The sequence below is a fragment of the Pseudopipra pipra genome, chromosome 25 (genome assembly GCF_036250125.1).
Source record: "Pseudopipra pipra isolate bDixPip1 chromosome 25, bDixPip1.hap1, whole genome shotgun sequence".
Classification (NCBI taxonomy): Eukaryota; Metazoa; Chordata; class Aves; order Passeriformes; family Pipridae; genus Pseudopipra; species Pseudopipra pipra.
Genome location: NC_087573.1, coordinates 6,266,783 through 6,287,114, shown reverse-complemented (window position 1 = coordinate 6,287,114; position 20,332 = coordinate 6,266,783). Strand labels below are relative to the sequence as shown.

At 68.7% G+C, this 20,332-nt stretch overlaps 3 protein-coding genes across 3 annotated transcripts; 2 read left to right on the top strand and 1 right to left on the bottom strand.

Annotated features, from left to right (window-relative positions):
- The first annotated feature begins 85 nt into the window (after nucleotides 1-85).
- Nucleotides 86-3,449, top strand: LOC135402508 (glutathione S-transferase 2-like). The gene is made up of 8 exons (XM_064635749.1): nucleotides 86-206; nucleotides 868-943; nucleotides 1,304-1,368; nucleotides 1,446-1,527; nucleotides 1,604-1,704; nucleotides 2,299-2,394; nucleotides 2,467-2,577; nucleotides 3,269-3,449. The coding sequence occupies exons 1-8, from the start codon at nucleotides 171-173 to the stop codon at nucleotides 3,362-3,364; spliced, it is 663 nt and encodes a 220-aa protein (XP_064491819.1). The 5' UTR covers nucleotides 86-170; the 3' UTR covers nucleotides 3,365-3,449.
- Nucleotides 3,450-4,386: 937 nt separating this feature from the next.
- Nucleotides 4,387-7,946, top strand: LOC135402447 (glutathione S-transferase Mu 1-like). Its single transcript, XM_064635634.1, has 8 exons — nucleotides 4,387-4,496; nucleotides 5,168-5,243; nucleotides 5,349-5,413; nucleotides 6,083-6,164; nucleotides 7,027-7,127; nucleotides 7,219-7,314; nucleotides 7,389-7,499; nucleotides 7,735-7,946. Exons 1-8 carry the CDS (start codon nucleotides 4,464-4,466, stop codon nucleotides 7,828-7,830), a joined length of 660 nt encoding a protein of 219 aa, XP_064491704.1. The 5' UTR covers nucleotides 4,387-4,463; the 3' UTR covers nucleotides 7,831-7,946.
- Nucleotides 7,947-8,690: 744 nt separating this feature from the next.
- Nucleotides 8,691-15,620, bottom strand: EPS8L3 (EPS8 signaling adaptor L3). The gene is made up of 19 exons (XM_064635961.1): nucleotides 15,527-15,620; nucleotides 15,234-15,318; nucleotides 15,079-15,152; nucleotides 14,913-14,977; nucleotides 14,272-14,427; nucleotides 13,293-13,430; nucleotides 12,784-12,860; nucleotides 12,153-12,280; nucleotides 11,977-12,050; nucleotides 11,771-11,879; nucleotides 11,611-11,675; nucleotides 11,077-11,151; nucleotides 10,570-10,718; nucleotides 10,286-10,471; nucleotides 10,101-10,197; nucleotides 9,880-10,005; nucleotides 9,707-9,786; nucleotides 9,438-9,621; nucleotides 8,691-8,990 (listed from the first exon to the last, which is right to left on the bottom strand). The coding sequence occupies exons 2-19, from the start codon at nucleotides 15,272-15,274 to the stop codon at nucleotides 8,985-8,987; spliced, it is 1,830 nt and encodes a 609-aa protein (XP_064492031.1). The 5' UTR covers nucleotides 15,275-15,318; nucleotides 15,527-15,620; the 3' UTR covers nucleotides 8,691-8,984.
- Between the last annotated feature and the right edge of the window lie 4,712 nt (nucleotides 15,621-20,332).

The following is a 20,332-nucleotide window of genomic DNA, read 5'->3' as shown; positions in this document are numbered from 1 at the left end:
GGCAGGGCAGGGGGGGCGGTGCCAGCGCAGGCGGGGCGACCTGGCACTGGGGAGGGGCAGGGGAGGGGCAGGGGGAGGGCCCGGGGGGGCTCGGCCCCCCTCCCCGTGCCCAGAGTGTCCCTGTGCGCAGTCCGTCCCGCTCCGTGCCAGGGCCGGGCTTGGGGGGCACCATGGTGGTGACACTGGGGTACTGGGACATCCGGGGGGTGAGTGGGGCCGGGGGGACACGGGGGGTGACACTGGGGTACTGGGACATCCGGGGGGTGAGTGGGGCCGGGGGGACACGGGGGGTGACACTGGGGTACTGGGACATCCGGGGGGTGAGTGGGGCCGGGGGGGCACGGGGAGGGGGTTCCGGGGGTCTCAGGGGGGCTGGTGGGAGGTCCGGGGGTCCCAGAGGGGGTGCTGGTGGTGTGGGAGCGCCGGGGATCCCGGGGGAGGTATTCGGGGGTTCTGGGGAGCATAGAGGGGGGAGGTGAGGGGTCCTGCGGACCCCAGAGTGGTCTGGCGGTGCCGGGGGTCCCAGAGGGGGTGTTGGGGGGTTCTGGGGGTCCCAGGGTTGGTCGTGTGGGAGTGCTGGAGGTCCCAGGCGGGTGTTGGGGGTCCTGGGGTGGGTGGTGGTGGGTTCTGGGGGTCCCAGGGTGGGTGTTGAGGGGTTCTGAGGCGCTCAGGGTGGGTGCTGGGGGGGTGCTGGGTGTCCCGGGGGGGTGGGGTGGTTCTGGGGGTCCCAGCAAGGTGTGGGAGTGCCGGGGGTCCCGGGGGGCGTTGGTGGTGCTTAAGGTCCCCGGGGGGTTTTGGGGGTCCTGGGGGGCACAGGGGGGTTGTGGGGGTGCCGAAGGTGGGCGCTGTGTGTGTGTCCCCCCCCAGCTGGCCCACGCCATCCGCCTGTTGCTGGAGTACACGGAGACCCCCTACCAGGAGCGCCAGTACCGCGCTGGCCCAGGTGGGGGGGGCTGGGACCCCCCCAAACCCCTCCAACCCCCCGGGACCCCTCCCCCTGCTTTGTGCCGTGCCCAAAACCCGCTGGGAGGGGGAAGGGACGCCCCGTTTCCAGCCTGTCCCTCTTCCTCCCCCCTCCTCACCCCATCCTGCAGCTCGGGGGGGGCACCCCCACCTCCTCCCTCCCCCAAATCGGCCTTTGACCCCTCTCGGGGGCAACGTCCTCCCCGATCGGCCCGGGGCGTGCCGGGGTCGGGGGGGCACCCGCAGCTCCTGGGGCAGAGCGGGACCCCCCTATGGGCGGGGGGGGGTCTGGGGGAGCCCCCCTCCCCCTAATTGCTCTGCCCCCCCCCCCCCCCCCCAGCCCCCGATTTCGACCCGAGCGATTGGACCAACGAGAAGGAGAAACTGGGGCTCGACTTCCCCAACGTAGGTGATTGGGGGGGGGGCGCGGGGGGCGCGGGGGGGAGATCACCGGGGCTGACCCCCCCTCCGGACCCCCCCAGCTGCCGTATCTCATCGACGGCCCCACCAAGCTGACCCAGAGCAACGCGATCCTGCGCTACCTCGCCCGCAAGCACGACCTGTGTGAGTGGGGGGCCGGGGGGGTCCCGGGGGGCTCTTTTTGGGGGAGGGGGGTCTGTGACACCTCCCGGTGCCGCAGGCGGGCAGACGGAGCAGGAGAAGCAGCGCGTGGATCTGATGGAAAACCAGCTCATGGATTTCAGGATGGGCTTCATCCAGCTCTGCTACAGCCCCGACTTCGTGAGTACCCCGGGGGGGGCGCGGGGGGATGAACCCCCCCAAACGCCGGGACTGTCCCCCCACGTGGGACAAGGGACTGAGCCACTACTGGCGTGGGGGGGGTCTGTTGGGGTACCCCCTTTGCCCCCATTCCCTCCTTCTCATCCCCCCACTCCCTCATTCCCATTCCCAACTCCCCCATTCTCATCCTCCATCCTCCCATTCACCCCCATCTCCCATTCCCCAATTCCCCTGTTCTCATCCCCCTTCCCTTTCCCATTCCCAATTCCCCAATTCCCCTGTTCTCATCCCCCTTCCCTTTCCCATTCCCAATTCCCCCATTCCCACATTCTTATCCCCCATTCCCCCGTTCCCATATTCCCTCCCATTTGCCCATTCTCAGTTTCCCTGTTCCCATCCCCAATTCCCATCCCCATTCCCCCCTTCCCATCCCCCTTTCCCCCATTCCCATTCCCACTCCCCCCTCTCTGCCCGAGGGTGCTGCCCGTGTTTGGGGGGTGTTCTAGGGGGTCTGGGGGGTGTTCTGTGGGGTCTGGGGGATGTTCTGGGGGGTCTGGGGTGTGCTGCAGCCCCCCCAAGCCTCCGCCCCTGCAGGAGAAGCTGAAGCCGGGGTACCTGGAGCAGCTTCCCAAGAAGCTCCAGGAGTTCTCGCGCTTCCTGGGCTCCCGGCCCTGGTTCGCGGGGGACAAGGTGAGTTGAGGGGGCTCTGGGGGGGTGTTTTGGGGGTCCCTGTGGGGTCTGACCCTCCCCTGCCCCCCCCAGCTGACCTTCGTGGACTTCCTGGCCTACGATGTGCTGGACCAGCACCGCATGTTTGTGCCCGACAGCCCCGAATTCCAGGGAAACCTGGGCCGCTTCCTGCAGCGCTTCAAGGTGAGGGGGGACAGGGGACAGCCTGGGGACAGCCTGGGGCACCCCAGTGTCCCCAGTGCCCCCCACCCCAGACACCCCAGTGTCCCCAGTGCCCCCATCCCAGGCACCCCAGTGTCCCCACCACTGACCCTCTGGTGTCCCCAACCCCCAGTGTCCCCATCCCTGACCCTGTGGTGACCCTGTCCCTATTCCTGACACCCCTGTGTCCCCATCCCCATCCCCTACACTCTGGTGTCCCCGTCCCCATCTGTCCCTATCCCCATTCCTGACCCCCCCGGTGTCCCCACCACTGACACCCCAGTGGTCCCACTCCTCTCCCCACCTGTCCTTGTGCTCTTTGTCCCCTCCCCGTCCCCTTTGTCCCCCACCATGTCCCCTTTGTCCCCATCCCTCTCCCCACGTGTCCCTGGTGTCCCCATTGCTTTCCCCACTTGTCCCTGTCCCCCCCCAGGCCCTGCTGTCCCCAGGGTCCCCCCATATCCCCCCCAGTCCCTGCTGTCCCCAGGGTCCCCCCACATCCCCCCCAGTCCCTGCTGTCCTCAGTGTCCCCCCCCAGTCCCTGCTGTCCCCCAGGGTCCCCCCATATCCCCCCCAGTCCCTGCTGTCCTCAGTGTCCCCCCCCCAGTCCCTGCTGTCCCCAGGGTCCCCCCCAGTCCCTGCTGTCCTCAGTGTCCCCCCGTGTCCCCCCCAGGCCCTGCCCAAGGTCTCCTCCTACATGAGCTCCGGTCGCTTCATGAAGACCCCCATTTTCTGGCGCACGGCCAAGTGGAGCAGCACCAAGGACTGAGGGGGGGACCCCCCCCTGCCCCCCAGCTCACCCCCCCGCCCCCCAACTCACCCCCGTGCCCCCCAACTCACCCCCGTGCCCCCCAACTCACCCCCGTGCCCCCAGCTCACCCCCGTGCCCCCCAGCTCACCCCCCCCCAGTAAACTGTGGGGGCCTCCCCCTTGTCCTGGCTGATTTGTGCGTTCACTGTAGGACTGCAGGGACCCCCCGTTTGTGGGGTAACCCCCGCGGGGGGGGGGCTGTTGGACCCTCCTGGAGCCTGGGATGGGGGGCATTCTCTCTGCACCCCCAGATAAGGGGGGACCCCTTATTTGTGCCCCCCCAGCATAATGAGAACCCCTCCTCAGGGAGTTGAAAGGGGGACGCCCCACAGCTTGAGGGGGGGGCACAGAGGGATTCATGGCCCCCCCGTGGAGTTTGGGGGTCCCAGAGCCACCAGGACAAGGGGGTCTCGTGGGGATGGGGGGGTTGCAGAGCCCCCCAGATAAAGGGGACCTCCATGGGGAAGGGGGGTCACACAGCCCCCTGTTAAGGGGGATCCCGTGGAATCTGGCGGGGGAGTGGGGTCGCAGAGCCCAGAATAAGGGGGTCCCATGGGGATGGGGGAACCCCAGAGCCCGCTGCTAAGGGGTCTCCATGGAATTCAGGGGGTCCCATGGGGAATCCCAAGCCCGCTGCTAAGGGGTCTCCATGGAATTCAGGGGTCCCATGGGGATGGAGAATCCAGAGCCCGTTGCTAGGGGGGGGTCTCCATGGAATTCAGGGGGTCCCATAGGGATGGGGAATCCCAGAGCCCGCTGCTAGGGGGGTCTCCATGGAATTCAGGGGTCCCATGGGGACGGGCGGTCACAGAGCCCCCTGTTCAGGGGGGACCCCGTGTGGGGGGGGGGGTCGCAGAGCCCCCCCGGACAAAGGGGGGGTCCCGCTGGACCCGAGGCCCCTCCCGCGCGTCCCCCTCACCCCAGCAAGCCCCGCCCCTCCAGGGGCGTGGCCGCGGCTCTGTCACGTGTCGAGGCGGGGCCGCAGGGCTGTCACGTGCCGGGGCGGGGCCGCAGGGCTGTCACGTGCCGGGGCGGGGCCGCGGTCACGTGTCGGGGCCATGGCGGTGTTGGGGTACTGGGACATCCGCGGGGTGAGCGGGGGGTCCCGGGGAGGGGGCTCAGGGACGCCCCGGGCTTTGAGCGCTCTGGGGGGGCCCTTTGGTCTCGTGGGGGGCCCTTTGGTCTTGTGGGGGGGCTGCCGGGGGTCCTCGGGCGTCCCCTCTGTCTTTTGGGGGTACTTCGAGGGTCCCTCTGGTCTTCTAGGGGGGGCTGAGGGGGTCCCCTGCTATTTTGGGGGGGTCGCGGGGTTCCCTTTCATCTCGGTGGGGGCTACGGGGGGTTTCGGGGCCCCCCCGGGTCTTTCGGGGGGGCTGCGGGCGTCTTCCTGTTCTTTCGGGGGGCTTCGGGGGGTCTTCAGGGATTCTCTTGGTCCTTTGGGAGGCTACGGAAGGTCTTCGGGGGTCCCCCTCATCCACTGGGGGGGCTGTGGGTGTCCCTCTGCTCTTTGGGGGCGTTTTGGGGGCTCCCTCTGCTCTTTTTGGGGGGCTCTTGGGCTCCCCCTGCTCTTTCGGGGGTGGTCTGGGCTGTCTTCTGGGGGGTCTCCGGGGGTCCTGCTGCCCTTAGAGGGTGGGGGGGAGTTACTTTTGGGGTCCCCCCGTGTGTTGTGGGGTCCCCCCGCGCCGGGGGCTCCCCTGGGGATGCGGGGGGGGGTGGTTTGCCCACGGGCGGGGTGATTTTGGGGGGTCTCACTGCCCCCCCCCAGCTGGCCCACGCCATCCGCCTGCTCCTGGAGTACACGGAGACCCCCTACGAGGACAAGCTCTACAGCTGCGGGGAAGGTGAGGGGGGGCTGGGGGGGCCTGGGGGGTCCCCGCCCCACCCTCGAGCTCTGGGGGCTTTGGGGGGTGGGACAGGACGTGACCCACCCCCCTTGTCCCCCCCAGCCCCCGACTACGACAAGAGCCAGTGGATCAACGAGAAGGAGAAGCTGGGGCTGGACTTTCCCAATGTATGGGGGGGCCTGGGGGCTTGTGTCCTGTGTCCTGGGGTCCCTGTGTCCCCATGTCCTGTGTCCTGGGGTCCCTGGGTCCCTGTGTCCCCATGTCCTGTGTCCTGGGGTCCCTGGGTCCCCATGTCCTGTGTCCTGGGGTCCCTGTGTACCTGTGTCCCCATGTCCTGGGGTCCCTGTGGCCCTGGGGTCCTGGGCTCCTGGGTCCCCGTATCCCTGGGGTCCCTGTGGCCATGTGCTGGGCTCCCCACACCAGTGTCCTCTGCCATTGTCCCCATGCCCTGGTGTCCCCTGGTGTCCCCATATCCCCTCACCCCAGTGTCCCCTGGTGTCCCCACACTGTGTCCCTGACCCCACTGTCCCCGTGTCCCTGTCCCCGCTGTCCCCATGTCCCTGACCCCACTGTCCCCATTTCCCTGACCCCACTGTCCCCCTGTCCCTGACCCCGCTGTCCCCACACCCCTGACCCTGCTGTCCCCACACCCCTGACCCCACTGTCCCCACGTCCCTGACCCCGCTGTCCCCACACCCCTGACCCCGCTGTCCCCACACCCCTGACCCCACTGTCCCCACTTCCCTGACCCCACTGTCCCCACACCCCTGACCCCGCTGTCCCTGTCCCTGACCCCACTGTCCCCTGTCCCTGACCCCGCTGTCCCCTGTCCCCAGCTGCCCTATTTCATCGATGGCCCCGTGCGGCTGACGCAGAGCAACGCGATCCTGCGGCACATCGCCCGCCGGCACCGCCTCTGTCAGTGCGGGAACGGGGCTGGGGTGGGGCTGGGGCTGGGGTTGGATTGGGCTTCACTTGGGGTTGGAATTGGGGTTGTGGTTGGAGTAGGGTTAGGGTGAGGTGGGTTGGTTGATGGGTTAGAGCAGGGTTGGGGTTGGTTTGGGGTCAGAAGAAGGCTGAGGTTGGTTTGGGGTCAGAGCAGGGTTGGGGTTGGTTTGGGGTTTAGGGCAGGGTTGGAGTTGGTTTGGGGTTTAGGGCAGGGTTGAGGTTGTATGGGGTCATAGCAGGGTTGGTTGGGGTTGGTTTGGGGTCAGAACAGGGTTGCTTGGAGTTGGTTTGGGGTTTAGGGCAGGGTTGGGGTTGGTTTGGGGTCAGAGCGGGGTTGGGGTTGGTTTGGGATCAGAAGAAGGCTGAGGTTGGTTTGGGGTTTAGGGCAGGGTTGGGGTTGGTTTGGGGTCAGAGCAGGGTTGGTTGGGGTTGGTTTGGGGTCAGAGCAGGGTTGGTTGGGGTTGGTTTGGGGTCAGAGCAGGGTGGGTTGGAGTTGGTTTGGGGTTTAGGGCAGGGTTGGGGTTGGTTTGGGTCAGAGCAGGGTGGGTTGGGGTTGGTTTGGGGTCAGAGCAGGGTGAGTTGGGGTTGGTTTGGGGTTGGAGCAGGTTGGGTTGGGGTTGGTTTGGGTCAGAGCAGGGTGGGTTGGGGTTGGTTTGGGGTCAGAACAGGGTTGGTTGGGGTTGGTTTGGGGTCAGAGCAGGGTTGGTTGGGGTTGATTTGGGGTTTAGGGCAGGGTTGGGGTTGGTTTGGGGTCAGAACAGGGTGGGTTGGGGTTGGTTTGGGGTTTGGGGTTGGTTTGGGGGTTGGGCCCCAGCCCTGCCGTGCCCCCCAGGCGGTGAGTCGGAGGAGGAGATCCGCAGGGTGGACGTGCTGGAGAACCAGGTCATGGATTTCCGCATGAGCCTCGTCATGGTTTGCTACAGCCCCGACTTCGTGAGTGTCCCACGGGCTGGGGGACCCCAGGCGGGGACAGGACCCCCGGGGTGGGGTCTGGGGGGCCCCCCCTCACCCCTTCCTCCCGCAGGAGAAGCTGAAGCCGGGATACCTGGAGCAGCTCCCGGGGAAGCTGAAGCTCTTCTCCAACTTCCTGGGGGACAGAAAGTGGTTTGCGGGGGACAAGGTACCGCCGGGACCCCCCGGGGCTGGGGGGGCTGGGGAGGGGCTTTGGCCTCACCGTGTCCCCCCTGTCCCCAGCTGACCTTCGTGGACTTCCTGATGTTTGATGTGCTGGATCAGAACAGGATCTTCGAGCCCAAGTGCCTGGAGCCCTTCCAGAACCTCCGGGACTTCATGGAGCGCTTCGGGGTGAGGGGGGTCACGGGGGACCTTACAGGGATGGGGGGGTCACAGAGCCCCCTGTTAAGGGGGACCCTGTGGAGGTTGGGGGGTTGCAGAGGCCCCAAAATAAGGGGGACCCCGTGGGAACTGGGGTGTCACGGAGCCCCCAGCGCAGTGTTTGGGGGTCTGCACCCCGAGGGCACCCCTGGGTGGGGGTGGTGCTGTGGTGGGGGGGTCCCTGATGGCCCCCGTGCCCCCCCAGGCCCTGGAGAAGGTGGCTGCCTACATGAAGTCCCCCAAGTTCCAGAAGATGCCCATCAACAACAAGATGGCCAAGTGGGGCAACAAGAAGCTGTAGGGGCCAGGAGAGTGGGGGGGGTCCTGTCCTGGCCCCCCCAGACCCTCCGTCCTGGGGGGGGATCGGCCCCGCCGGCGTGAAGCCCCCCAAGATAATAAAGAGCTGTAGAAGTGGCAGCTGAGCCCCCCCTGTGATGGCACTGGGGGGCACCGGGGTGGGAGGAGGGGGGTGTGGGGTGAGGGGGTCTCTGCCCCGGGGTGTCACCCCCCCTTCCCCGGCTGGTTTGGGGGGCCCGGGCTGAGCCCTGTGCTGCCCCAGGGCCCCCCGGGAAAGGGGCCCCGCCCGCCTCATTAGCACATTGTTAATGAGCGCTAATGAGGCCTCGCTCACAAAGCCTGGGGGGGTGTTGGGACTCTGCCACCCCCGCAGGGCGCTGAGCGGGGTGGGCTGGGGACATGGGGACAGCGGGGTGGGCCGTGACACGGGGACAGCGGGGTGGGCTGGGGACACGGGGACAGCGCTGTCCCCTGGGGCCCCTCGTGCCACCGCCCCCTCCCTTCCCCAGGCGGGGACATGGGGGTCCCTCGGGTGCTGCTGGGGGGGAAGGGCCTTGTCCCCTCCCTGCCCTGTTCCCCCCATCCCTGTCCTGTCCTGTCCCCCTCCCTTACCTGTCCTTGTCCCCTATCCCTGTCCCCGTCCCCTTCCCTTCCCTGTCCCCCTCCCCCTTGCTGCCCTGTCCCCCCTTTGTCCTGTCCTTGTCCCCCTCCCTTCCCTGTCCCCTCGTCCCCCCCGCTCAGTTCTTGTCCCCCTGCCCTGTCCCCCCCCAGACCACCCCCTCCCTTCCCTGTCCTGGCCCCCCCCCCCCCCCGTTCCCCTCCCTTCCCTCTCCTCCCTGTCCCCCCACACTCGGGGTCCCCCCGCACAGCCCATTTCTGTCACTCTTTATTTCCCACACATTTTGGGGGTGCACAATCATTCTGCAGCCTCTGCACCCCCCGAGGGGGGGGTCCTGCCCTCCGCTTCCCTGGGGGGGTGTCCCCAAGAGCCCCCCGAGGGGTCCCAGCAGCCGTTTGTGGCTCTGGGGGGGTCGCGTGTCCTCTGCCATCAGGGAGCGTTTCTCTGTCCCGGGGGGGTGTGAGGGGCGTCCCGGGGGGCTCCGTCCTGGGAGGGGCGTGGTGGGGACAGGGCGGGGACATCGGAGCGGCCGCGGTGGCTCAAACCTGCGGAGAACGGGTGGGAGAGGTGGGGGGGTCGTGGGGGGAGCGCCGGGGTGGGGAGGGGGAGCGGGGCCGGGGGTCCGAGAGCGCCGGGGTGGGGAGGGGGAGCGGGATGGGGGTCCCTGACCCTCAAAGCCAGCTCCGGGATGGGGAGGGGGTGCGGGGTGGGGGTCCCACATCCCCAGTGCCAGCCCGGGAGTGGGGGGGAGGGCGCAGGGGGGGTGTCTCGCCCTCAGGGACAGTCTCGGGGGCCCCTCACCCCAAGGACAGGCCTGAAGTGGGGAGGGGCCGGGGGGCCGGGCTGGGGAGGGGTTTTGGGGGCGGGGGTCCCGCTCCCCCAGGGACAGCCCCGGGCGGCGGGGGAGGTGTCGGGGGGGGGGGGGGTGTGTCCCCTCAACCGCAGGAACAGCCCCGAGGTGGGGAGGGGGTGCGAGGGGAGAGGTCCCTCACCCCCAGGGACAGCCCGTGCTGGGGAGGGGGCTCAGGGCAGGGGTCCCCCACCTCCAGCGATGTCCTGGCGGCCGACAGCTTGAAGAGGACCCTCCGCCACTCCTCGGGACAGACCACCCGCAGCTCCTCGGGGCTCATCTGCAGCAGCTCCTGCCCCCGCAGCACCCCCAGGCTCCGCACCGTGCTGGGGGGGCACAGCGGTGAGCCGGGCTCGTCCCCCCTCCCAGACGGACCCACAGGAATTCGGGGGGGCTCAAGGGACCACCTACATCCGCGAGAAGCCCTTGTCCGCCAGCCAGGCCGTCACCTCCGCCGGGGTGGAGTCGGGGCGCAGGGTGGGGGGGCTGTCCTGGGGGGACACGGGAGGGGACAACGGGGTGTGCCCCGGCCGCCCCCTCCTGATGGGGGGCTCGGGGAGGGCAGGGGAGGGGGGGACGCCCACCTGGCCGGCGCTGGGGCCCCCCCCGCGCCCCGGCTCCGGGAGGGGCTCCAGGATGTTGCCCGGGACGTGCCCGCGGTCCCCGCGCTCGTCCTGCACCAGCCACCACTTCTTCTGCTGGCTCAGGACCTGGGGGGGCACAGGGGGGCCATGGTGGGGGGCAGGGAGGCCGGGAGTCTCCACTCCGTTCCCCCCATCCATAGCGGGGACCACCCTCACTGTACCTGCAGCGTGTCCCCCTTCCTGACGCTCAACTCCTGGGAATTCCGAGCCTGGAAGTCGTAGAGGGCTCGGAACAGCCCCTGGGCAGGGCCGGGGGGGCTGCAAATTGGGGAGGGGGCGGGTCACCACCGGGGGGGACACACCCTGCCCCCACCCTCAGCACCCCCCGGGGACGGGGGGCACTTACCTGGGGGGCGGGTCCTGGGCGGGGGGCGCGGACAGGGGCGAGGGGCCCGGCCGAGAGGCACCTGAGGCGGGGGGCGGAGGGTCCTGGAGCCCCCCGGGCCGCTCCTGCTCCCTCGGGGGGGGCAGCCACCCGTCCGAGAACACCGGCACGTACCCGGGCACCTGGGCGCCGTTGGGGTACTCGGCCCTACAACCACCGGGGGGGACACACACCGGAGTGGGTGCTGTGATCCCCCCCCTCCAATCCAGACCCCCTCCTCGCTGCCGGGGGGACCTGGAGCACACCTGGCCCTGTTCCAAGCGGTGCCGAGGCTCTTCCAGGTGCCGTAATCGTCATCTCCCAGGCTCTGCTCCAGGAGTTCCAGCGCCTCCGGCAGCAGCAGCGGGGTCTCCACGGCGGGGGCCAGGCCGGGGCTGGGGCAGCGGGACAGCACCTGGGGAGGGGCATGGAGCGGCACCCCCAAAACCGCTCCCCCAAAACAGCCCCCCCGGCTGGGGGTGAGGGGCGGACCCCGCCCTGCGCACACGTTTTGGGGGGTAGTCCCGGTTGGGGGGGGTTGGGGGTGGAACCGGGTTTCGGGGGTGGGCGCAGTTTTGGGAGTGAGCCCGATTTTGGGGGGTGGGAGCGGTATTGGGGGTGGGAGCGGTATTGGGGGTGGGAGCACGTTTGGGGGATGGGCTGGTTTTGGGGTGGTGGACCCAGTTTTGGGGGTGATCCCAGTTTTTGAGGGGGTCCCGATTTTGGGGTGGTGGACCCGGTTTTGGGGGGGTCGCGGTTTTGGGGGCACTCACGAAGGTCAGGGCCGAGAAGATGAGCCGCAGCAGCTCGGCGGGGTCGGGGTCCTGCACGTGCCGGTGGGTCCGGCCCTGCAGGGGGGAAGGGGTGTCCCCAAGGAGCCCCCGCTTTCCTCACACAGCCCCCATCACTGCAGCTCCCCCTTCCCCACATCCCCCCAGCCCCACACAGCCCCCCATCCCCACAGGGCCCCCCATCCCCACATCCCCCCAACCCCACACAGCCCCCCATCCCCACAGGGCCCCCCATCCCCACATCCCCCCAACCCCACACAGCCCCCCCATCCCTCTCTCATACGGTCCCCCCAGGCCACGCACATCCCCCCATCCTCACAGCCCCCGTATCCCTACACAGCCCCCATCCTCACATGCCCCCATCCCCACAGCCCCCCTATCCCTACACAGCCCCCATCCTCACATCCCCCCATCCCCACACAGCCCCCTGTTCTCACACATCCCCCCCCACATGCCCCCATCCCCTTACATCCCCTCAGCCCCCCTGGGGTTACCCCCCAGCCCCCCCGGACCTACCAGCAGGTTCAGGGCGTATTTCACCTTCTGGAAGAAATGCTCGAAGTCCTCCTTTGGGGGCAGCGCTGGGGGGGCACACACGGGGCGCTGGCACCGGGACGGCCCCCACGGCCCCCCCGGCCCCCCTCAGCCCGCCAGGGCCGCTCCCCTCCCCTCCTACCCGGGTTCTTCTCCTTCTTCTTCTTCTTCTTGTGGCTGAGGGAGCCCGGGGACACCTTCAGCTGCGCCACGAAGAGCTCCAGGTCCCGCAGGACGTGGTTCAGAACCTCCTGTGGGCGCGGGGGGGGCCCGGTGGGTGCTGGGGGGGGACTGGAGGGGGTCTAGTCCCATCCACGGAGGGAGGGGTGGGTATGGGGGGCTACTTACAACATCTCGGTCCACCTCGGCCGTGAGCTGGGCTGGGGGGTTGGCCCGGGGCACCGGGGGGGGGTCCGGGGCACCTGGGGACACCGGGGGGGCTCCAGTGTCACGCCAGGGTCACCCCCTGCTCGGGGGGACACCGAGGCACGAGGACCACCCCCCGCCCCACCCGCGGGACTCACTGTAGCTCGGGGGGGGCGGCCCACGCTGGGGGGGCGGCCCGCGCGGGGGGGGCACGTGGAGGTCGGGCTCGGGGGGCTCCGGGGCCCCGTACGGGGGGGTCGCGCTCGGCGGCACGTCCGGGCTGGTCCTGGGACAGAGGGGGGGCGGTGAGGGGGGGCTGGGCCCGGGGGGAATGCGGGGTGCGGGGGGAGGGGGGGGGGAAGGGGGATGAGCCCAAGGGGCTGCAGGGGGGTATCTGAGGGCTCTGTGCCCGTGGGGGATGGCAGGGGGCTGTAGGACGGGGGGGCTGAGCCCCTGGATGGGATGGGGGGGTTGTATCCCTGGAAATGGGGTGGGAGGGGGAGGTTGTATCCCTGGAAATGGGGTGGGAGGGGGTCTCCGCCCATGAAGAATGGGTGGGTGGGATGGGGGGGGCTGAGCCCGTGGGTGGGGGGGGGTCTCAGCCCAAAAGGGGAGGTAGGATAGGGGGCTGGACCGGGCCCTGGGGTAGTGGATAAAAGGAGCCCCCCCCGGGAGGGACTCTCTGGGGGACACCGGGTCATCATCTCCCTCAGGGAGATCCCCTCAGACCCAGAAATTTTGGGGGGCCACACTTCGGGGAGGGGACAAAGAGCCACGACCGTCCCTCACCTGTAGCCGTGATGGCCCCTCTGCTCCTCCCTGCGCTGCCGCAGCACCTTCTCCAGGCTGGTCCTCAGCACCTCTGCCTGGCACAGACCCCCGTGAGCCCCCCAGCACGGGGGCTGCCCCCCCCTGCCCCCATCACCCCCCCCAGAACGGAGGGCTGCCCCCCATCTGCCCCCCATCACCCCCCAGCACGGGGGCTGCCCCTCCCTGCCCCCATCACCCCCCAGCCAGGGGGCTGCCCCCCATCTGCCCCCCATCACCCCCCAGACCGGGGGGCTGCCCCCCCTGCCCCCATCACCCCCCCAGCACGGGGGGCTGCCCCCCCTGCCCCCATCGCCCCCAGCACGGGGGCTGCCCCCCCTGCCCCCATCACCCCCCAGACCGGGGGGCTGCCCCCCATCACCCCCCAGCACGGGGGCTGCCCCCCATCTGCCCCTTCCCAGGGCTCATCCCCCCCACGCCGCTCCCCCGTCCCGGGGGGTTCCCCCGACCCTGCCCCCCCCCGCGCTCACCCCCGGCCGCTCGCACTGGAAGAGCAGCACGGTGGTCCCGGGGGGGCTCCACTCCTGGACGCTCACGGCCAACACCGTGTTGTCCAGCCCGGCCGTGCAGCCCTGGACACTTCCCAGCGGGAATGACTCCAGCTCCTCCTGGGGGGGGGACACGAGGGGGCTCAGAGCCCCCCAGGAATGGCCGGGAAAGGGAGGAGGGGGGGCGGGGGGGCACTGGGGGGATCGGGAATGGGGGGGCGGGTGTAAAGGGTTAAGGGGGGTGCTGGGGGGGGCATAGGTGGGAGATGGAGGGTTTAGGGGGACGGGCCGGTGGGGTTGTGGGGGCCCAGACTGGGGGTACTAGGGTTATAGGGGTGTCAGGGCTGGGGTATTGGGGTTATAGGGGTGCCAGGATTGGGGTATTGGGGTTATAGGGGCGCCAGGGTTGGGGTATTTAGATTATAGGGGTGTCAGGGCTGGGGTATTGGGGCTATAGGGGTGACAAGGCTGGGTATTTGGGTTATAGGGGTGCCAGGATTGGGTATTTGGGTTATAGGGGTGCCAGGATTGGGGTATTGGGGTTACAGGAGTGTCATGGCTGGGGGATTGGGGTTATAGGAGTGCCAGCTTGTAAGGGTGCCAGGGTTGGAGGGTGGCAGGGACATAGGGGGTTACAGTGTTATCGGGGTGCTGGGGGGTGGGTAGTGGGGTTGCAGGGGGTGCCATGGCCAGGGGGTACCAGGGATTGGAGGTGCCCTGCCTGGGGGGTACCCAGTTTTCAGGGGTGCCATGGCCGGGGAGTACCAGACTTGGGGGGGGGTCCCATAGTCGGGAGGTCCCATAGCCCGAGGGTACCAGGCTTTGGGGATGCCCGGCCAGGGGGTACCAGGCTTTAGGGGGTCCCATAGCCAGTGGGTACCAGACTTCTGGGGGGTCCCATAGCCAGGAGATCCCATAGCCAGGGGTCCCGGGCCTTGGGGGTGCCCCGGCCGGGGGGTACCTTGCTCTCCACATCGCTCAGCACCAGCTCCTGGTCCTTGACCTGCAGGATCACATCCTGCCCCCAAATCCTTCCCTGCGCCTCCAGCGCCTTCAGCCGCCCCAGGCAATCCTCGGGGCTGCGCAAATCCCGCTCCAGGCGCAGCGACAGCAGGTGCTGGGGGGACACGGGGGGGACACGGTGACATGGGGAGACACGGTGACATGGGGGAGGACACAGTGACATGGGAGGATACGGCGACACAAGGGGGACACAGTGACATGGGGGAGGACACGGTGACACGGGGGGGACACGGCGTCACGGGGGGGACACGGTGACATGGGGGGACACGGTGACACGGGGGAGGACATGGTGACGTGGGGGGGACATGGTGACACGGGGGGGACACGGAGACACAGGGACAACACGGTGACACGGGGGGGACACGGTGACAGGGGGGGACACGATGACACGGGGGCAGAGTGTCGAGGGGGACACGGTGACACGGGGACAACACGGGGACACAGGGGGGACACGGAGACACAGGGACAACACGGGGACACGGGGGGACACGGTGACACCCCGGAAAGGCCGGGGGGCTCGGGGCGCTTTGGGGGGCTCGGGGCGCTTTGGGGGGCTCGGGGCGCTTTGGGGTCTCCCACCTCCACGTGGTGCTGGAACTCTTGCTGGGCCCGGAGCAGGGTCTGCCCGTAGTCCTTGCGCTGCTCTGTGGGGACACGCGGGGTGAGGGGACAGGGACAGGCCGGGGACGGAGCGCGGGGGTTTTGGGGGGGTTTTGGGGGGGTTTAGGGCACAGCCCCCACTCACGGTAGATGCTTTTCCCGCTGGGGCGGGCGAAGGTGTTGGGGGGTCGGAACGAGGACCTGTCGTCGTGGTCGCTCCTGGAGGGACAGAAGGACCTTTGTACCCCCCGTGCCACCCCCTCCCCCTCGCTGGGGACCCCCCCCCTCGCTGGCACTCACCGGCTCGAGGAGCTGCCCCAGCGGCCCAAGGGGTCTCCCATCTTGCCGGGGACAGCGAGGGGGTCTCGATCCTGTGACGGGATCCTGGGGTGGGCACCCGTGTCAGCTCCGCTGTGTCCCAGCCGAACGGGTGACACCCCCGCACTCCCTCGGATGGTGCCACGGCCCCGGTGGCCACCAGGACCCGCAGCCCCCCTGCCCCCATCCGAGCCCCACGGGGGTCTCGCAGGGGTCGGAGCCGCCCCCCACCCTGTCCCTGGCTGGGGTCCCTGTCCGGGGGTGTCCCCGCTCACCCGACCCCGGCGCCGCTGCTCCTGCCCCGGGCTGTGGGTGCGGAGGGTGACACGGGCGGGGGACAGGGATTGTCGCCGGCACCGCACCCACCTGCTCTTTGCCCTCGCGTCACCGCGGGGGGGGGCGCGGAGGGTTCGGAGCCATCTGGCACGGCCACCACCCCTCCCGTGAGCCCGGACCCCGCCCTGGGCGGGGCGGCCTCGGGGGTTCCCAGGGAGGGCCGGGGACCCCCCGCGCGATGTCCCCCAGCCCGGGGCGGGGTCCCGGTGACGTCCCGCCGGGCCACACCCCACCCTGTTCCCTGCAGGACTCTGTGCCCTCGCCCCGGGGCAACCCCGGGCTCGCCCAAAAACTGGCACTGCCGGGAAAGTCCTCCCAGGAAGGGGCCGTATCCGGGGTGAGGGGCGGGATTTAGGGGGGGGATGGCGGCAAGGGGGTCACCGTCCCCCAGAGCCGCGGGGTCACCCTGGCTGGGGGGCACTGGGTGGCCGGGGGTCGTGTCCGTGGCATCAGGGTGACCCCCTGGTCCCCCTGTGCCAGCACGGCGAGGTGGGTTTGGGTTCATTTTGAGCCTTTTGGCTTCTCCCGTGCGGCCGGGGGGGTGATGGCTGGGCTGGGCCGTGTCCCCCGTGTCCCCGAGGGTCCCATCCGTGCCCCCCCACCCCACGGGCTGTCACTTCCAGGCTGACCCTCTCTCTCCATTCCTTTTCCTGGGTTTTTGGGCCAAACTGAGGCCCCGTGGAGGGACCCCCCATCCCGCCCCCCCCGTGTCCCACGGAGCAGGTGGTGACACGGTGACACCCCTCTGGGGGGGTTCGGGGACCGTCGGTGAACGAGTAGGAGCAGAAGCGAGCGGAGGAGGTTCTGGGGGTCTGTGAGTGCCCCCGAGGAGCGGGGAGGGGCGGGGTTGGGGTCGTGCCTCAGTTTCCCCGCTCGGGGAGGGGCGGCTGCAGTTCCCACCTGCGGCCACGAGGGGGCACAACGGCCCCGCCCCAGGTGTGCCACCCCCAGATGTGCGACCCCAGATGCGTGACCCCCAGATGTAACACCCCCCACAGATGGGCGAGCCCTGGATGTGCCACCCCCACATGTGTGAATCCCCCAGATGTGTGACTCTCAGATGTGCCACCCCCAGATGTGTGACCCCAGATGTGTGACCTCCAGTTGTGTGACACCCCCAGATGTGTGACCTCCAGTTGTGTGACACCCCCAGCTGTGCCGCCTCCCCAGATGTGTCACCCCCAGATGTGCAGTCCCCCAGATGTGCAGCCCCCCCATTCTGTGGAGCCCCAGATGTGCAGGGTCCCGGGTCCCTGTGGTGCCTCCGACCCCCCCGGGGGGCCCTGGGGACATTGGGGTGACACTTCTCCAGGGAGGGGGTCACGAGGGGCTGTTTGTGGCCCCGTGGGAGATTTGGGGTTGCCAGAGCTCAGTCCCCCCCAATGACGGCTGTGGGAGGGGACTGGGGGGGGTTGTTCTCCTCACAGGCCTCCCCTGTCCCCTCCTCCCTCCTCAGGACCCCCTGGTTGGGGGTGGGGGGCTGGGGGAGACCTTTGTGGAACAAAGGGGTGGGTCTTTTGGGATATGGGCCGATATCCCCTCACCCTCCCACCCCAAGACCCCTCGAGGGCCCGGCCCTGCTCCAAAGGGGGTTGAAAGGGCATTTGGGATCCATTTGGGATCCATTTAGGGTGGGGGGTGCTGGCCGGGTGGGGGATGCTCGTCCCGGGGCCGCTCCTCAGTTCCCCCCGTGTCACCCAGTGGCGTGTGGGGCCACCACAGCACCCCGGGGCACCCGGGCCCACTGACTGGGAGCCACGGGGGCGGGGAACTGGGGGGGGCACAGATTCCCAGCGCGGCCTCCTCCCTGCATCCCTCCCGCTGAGGGTCCCGAGCCCCCCGGGGGTGAGTGGGCTGGTTCCCCCCGGCGGCACCCACGGCTCGGGGGGGACCGTGGTCCCACCATTGCCACCCCGGCAGGGACCGAGTGCTCGCCCCGCCCCTCCCAGCTCCTCCCAGTCACCCCACTGGGCGCGCTGGGAGTGACGCCGACTGCAGAAATCCTGCAGAACCCCCATTTTCGTTGTTTTTCCCCTCAATCCCCAGGCAGTGGCGACACCTCCCCGCGGCCCCCCGGCCCCGCTTTGCCCCGCTCGCCCTTCCCCAGGCTCAGGGAGTCCCCAGGAGCTACACATTCCCTTGGGAAGAGCCGGGAACGGGCTTGGAGTGTCACGGAGATTCCAAAACCTTTTCCCATTTCAGGTTTTGAACCCGGCGGCATCAAAACGGGCAGAATTGACCCCAAAGCGCCGCTGTTCCGGGCAGAGAAGGGGCTTCATCCTGCACCCCCTTTTCTGCTCCTGGGGGGGTCCCCGGACGGATCTGGGGACAGCGCTGGGGGCGCCGGGTCGGCTCCAAGCCCGGGGGCACCGCGAGGCGGGGGCGGATTTGGGGGTCCCCGGGCAGGGCGGAGCCACCGGTCCCTGCAATTCCCGGTGACACATCGCTCCAGGTGCCCCCGGGGCCGGGAATTGCTGCGGCTCCGAAGCCACAAAACCGCCTGGATCCGTCCCCACGTCACCGCGGTGAGCCCGGACCTGCCACCGCCGTGTGGGGACAGCGGCTCCTCCCGCTCTGGGGACAACTGGGTCCGTTTAACCCCTCGGGGGCAGGGAAGCGGCGCCGGATCGTTGTCCCTGGGTCCCGGGAAGGGCAGGACGTGGCAATGTCGCGACGTGGCACGACCTGGGGGTGGGATGTCCCTCTTGGGGACAGTTCTGCCCCCCGCGGGGTCTCCTCGGTGTGACAGTGACAAGGTGATGTTCCCACTGTCACAGCCACCGGGCTCTGCTGGTTTGGAGTGACACAGGGAAAGAGACCGGGGGTGCTCGGGGACACCCCCCTGTCACCCTGCCTGTCATCCCACTGAGGCTGTCCCTGCTCCAAGGTCCCCCGGGACTGTTCCCAGCCATGGGACCTGCTGGTCCCTGTCACCCTGCTGGTCTGTGTCACCTGTTGGGTCCCTGTCACCCTGTCCCTGTCACCCTGCTGGTCTCTGTCACCTGTTGGGTCCCTGTCACCCTGTCCCTGTCACCCTACTCACCTCTGTCACCCTGCCGGGTCCCTGTCACTTGCTGGTCCCTGTCACCTGCTGGATCCCCAACATTCTCCTGGTCCCCGTCACCCTTTTGGATCCTCAGCACCCTGCTTGTCCCTGTCACCTGCTGGGTCACTGTCACCCTATTTGTCCCTGTTGCACTTTTGGGTCCTTGTCACCCTGCTGGGTCCACGTCACCTGTTGTGTCCCTGTCACTCTCCCGGTCTCCATTACCCTCCTGTCCTCCATCACCCTTTTGGGTCCTCATCACCCTGCTGGCTCCTGTCACCCTGTTGGGTCCTCATTACCCCACTGGTCCCTGTCACCCTGCTGTGTCCTGTCACCCTGCTGGTCCCTCTGGGGAGGGTGTCACTGGGGTGTCACTCCTCTGCCACCCCTGCAGGTCCCGTCTCAGCTCTGCCCCCAAACCCCTCCCTGCCCTGAGAATGTCCCTGGGGTTCCCCCCTTGGGGTCCCAGCCCCCGGTGCCACCAGCTCAGTGCCCGAGGGGTGTCCTGGCCCACATTGCTCCGGCTGATCCCGGTTTTCCCAGCGCGTCACCGATCCCATCCCTTCAGAGGAACAGGATGAAGTCCCTGGGGCTTTCCTGGCTCGTTGGCTTCCCAAAATCCCCCTGGAGACCTCCCTGGGGGCTGATTTTTTTCCCCTCTCCCGTTTCTGGAGGGTGGTGGAGAAGGTGGGCAGTGCGTGACCCCCGGGGGTCCCGGGGTGACAGGTGACCATGTCCAGCTCAGCCAGGGATTCCCACGGCTGGGAATCCCTCCTGGATGGAGCCCAGTGACCTCCCCACCAGCAGCTTTTTTCCCTTGAAGAACTCAAAATGGGGTTTTTCCCCGTTTCACCGAGGGAGCTGCACTCGGTGGCCCCATCCCTTGTGTCCCCCCCATTCCCGAGCCATGATCCTGGGCCGTGGCTGGGCCGGGACTGACACGACCCCACAAAAAGCTGGATTTCCTCCACGGCCCCGTGGCTTTGGCCACAAACCTGCAAGAATTTATAGGGTGAGGAGGGAAAACCAACGTCCCCAAGGCCACCCATGTGTGTGGGACCCGTCCCGTTTGCTTCCCACCCTCCCTGATCCTGGCAGCACATCCCGGGGATTTCCAGGGCACCACGAGGGTTTAATTAGGGGTGATGAGGACATGCAAATGAGCAGGTTACAGCCCTGAGCTGGGGGTGGCAGAGCTCCTGAGAATCCCTGGAGAGTCTGGAGGTGCTTCCCAATGTTTCCCACATTCCGGGTGCTGGGGAAAGGCTGGATGTGGTGGCTGGGGTGGGAGAGGGCGGGGAGGTGGGACCTCCAAAGTTATCCCAGGTCCTTCTCCGGGATGGGGAATGGGTTCCTGGAGTGCTGGGAAGCCCCTCAGGGCCCCCAGGGAGCCCTTGGAAATGGGTTTATTCTGCTCCAGTTTTGGCATTTGGGATGAATTCCCCCGTGGAAGAGCTGTCTCCATCCTGCTTCCCATCCCTTCCCTCTTCCTCGTCGCTTCCCAAACCAGGGGCTGAACCCAATCCAAAAGCTTCCCAAAAGGTCCTGCCAGAGCAGCTCCTCTCCAGGGCCAGGATCTGACCCTTGAGATGTTCCTCCACCCCAAATCCCCACAAATTTAGGGGTGAGCAGAGCTCAGCCGGCAAATCCCCCATCCCGGGATCCGAGGGACCCGAGGGGATCTCAGCAAAGCCCAGGA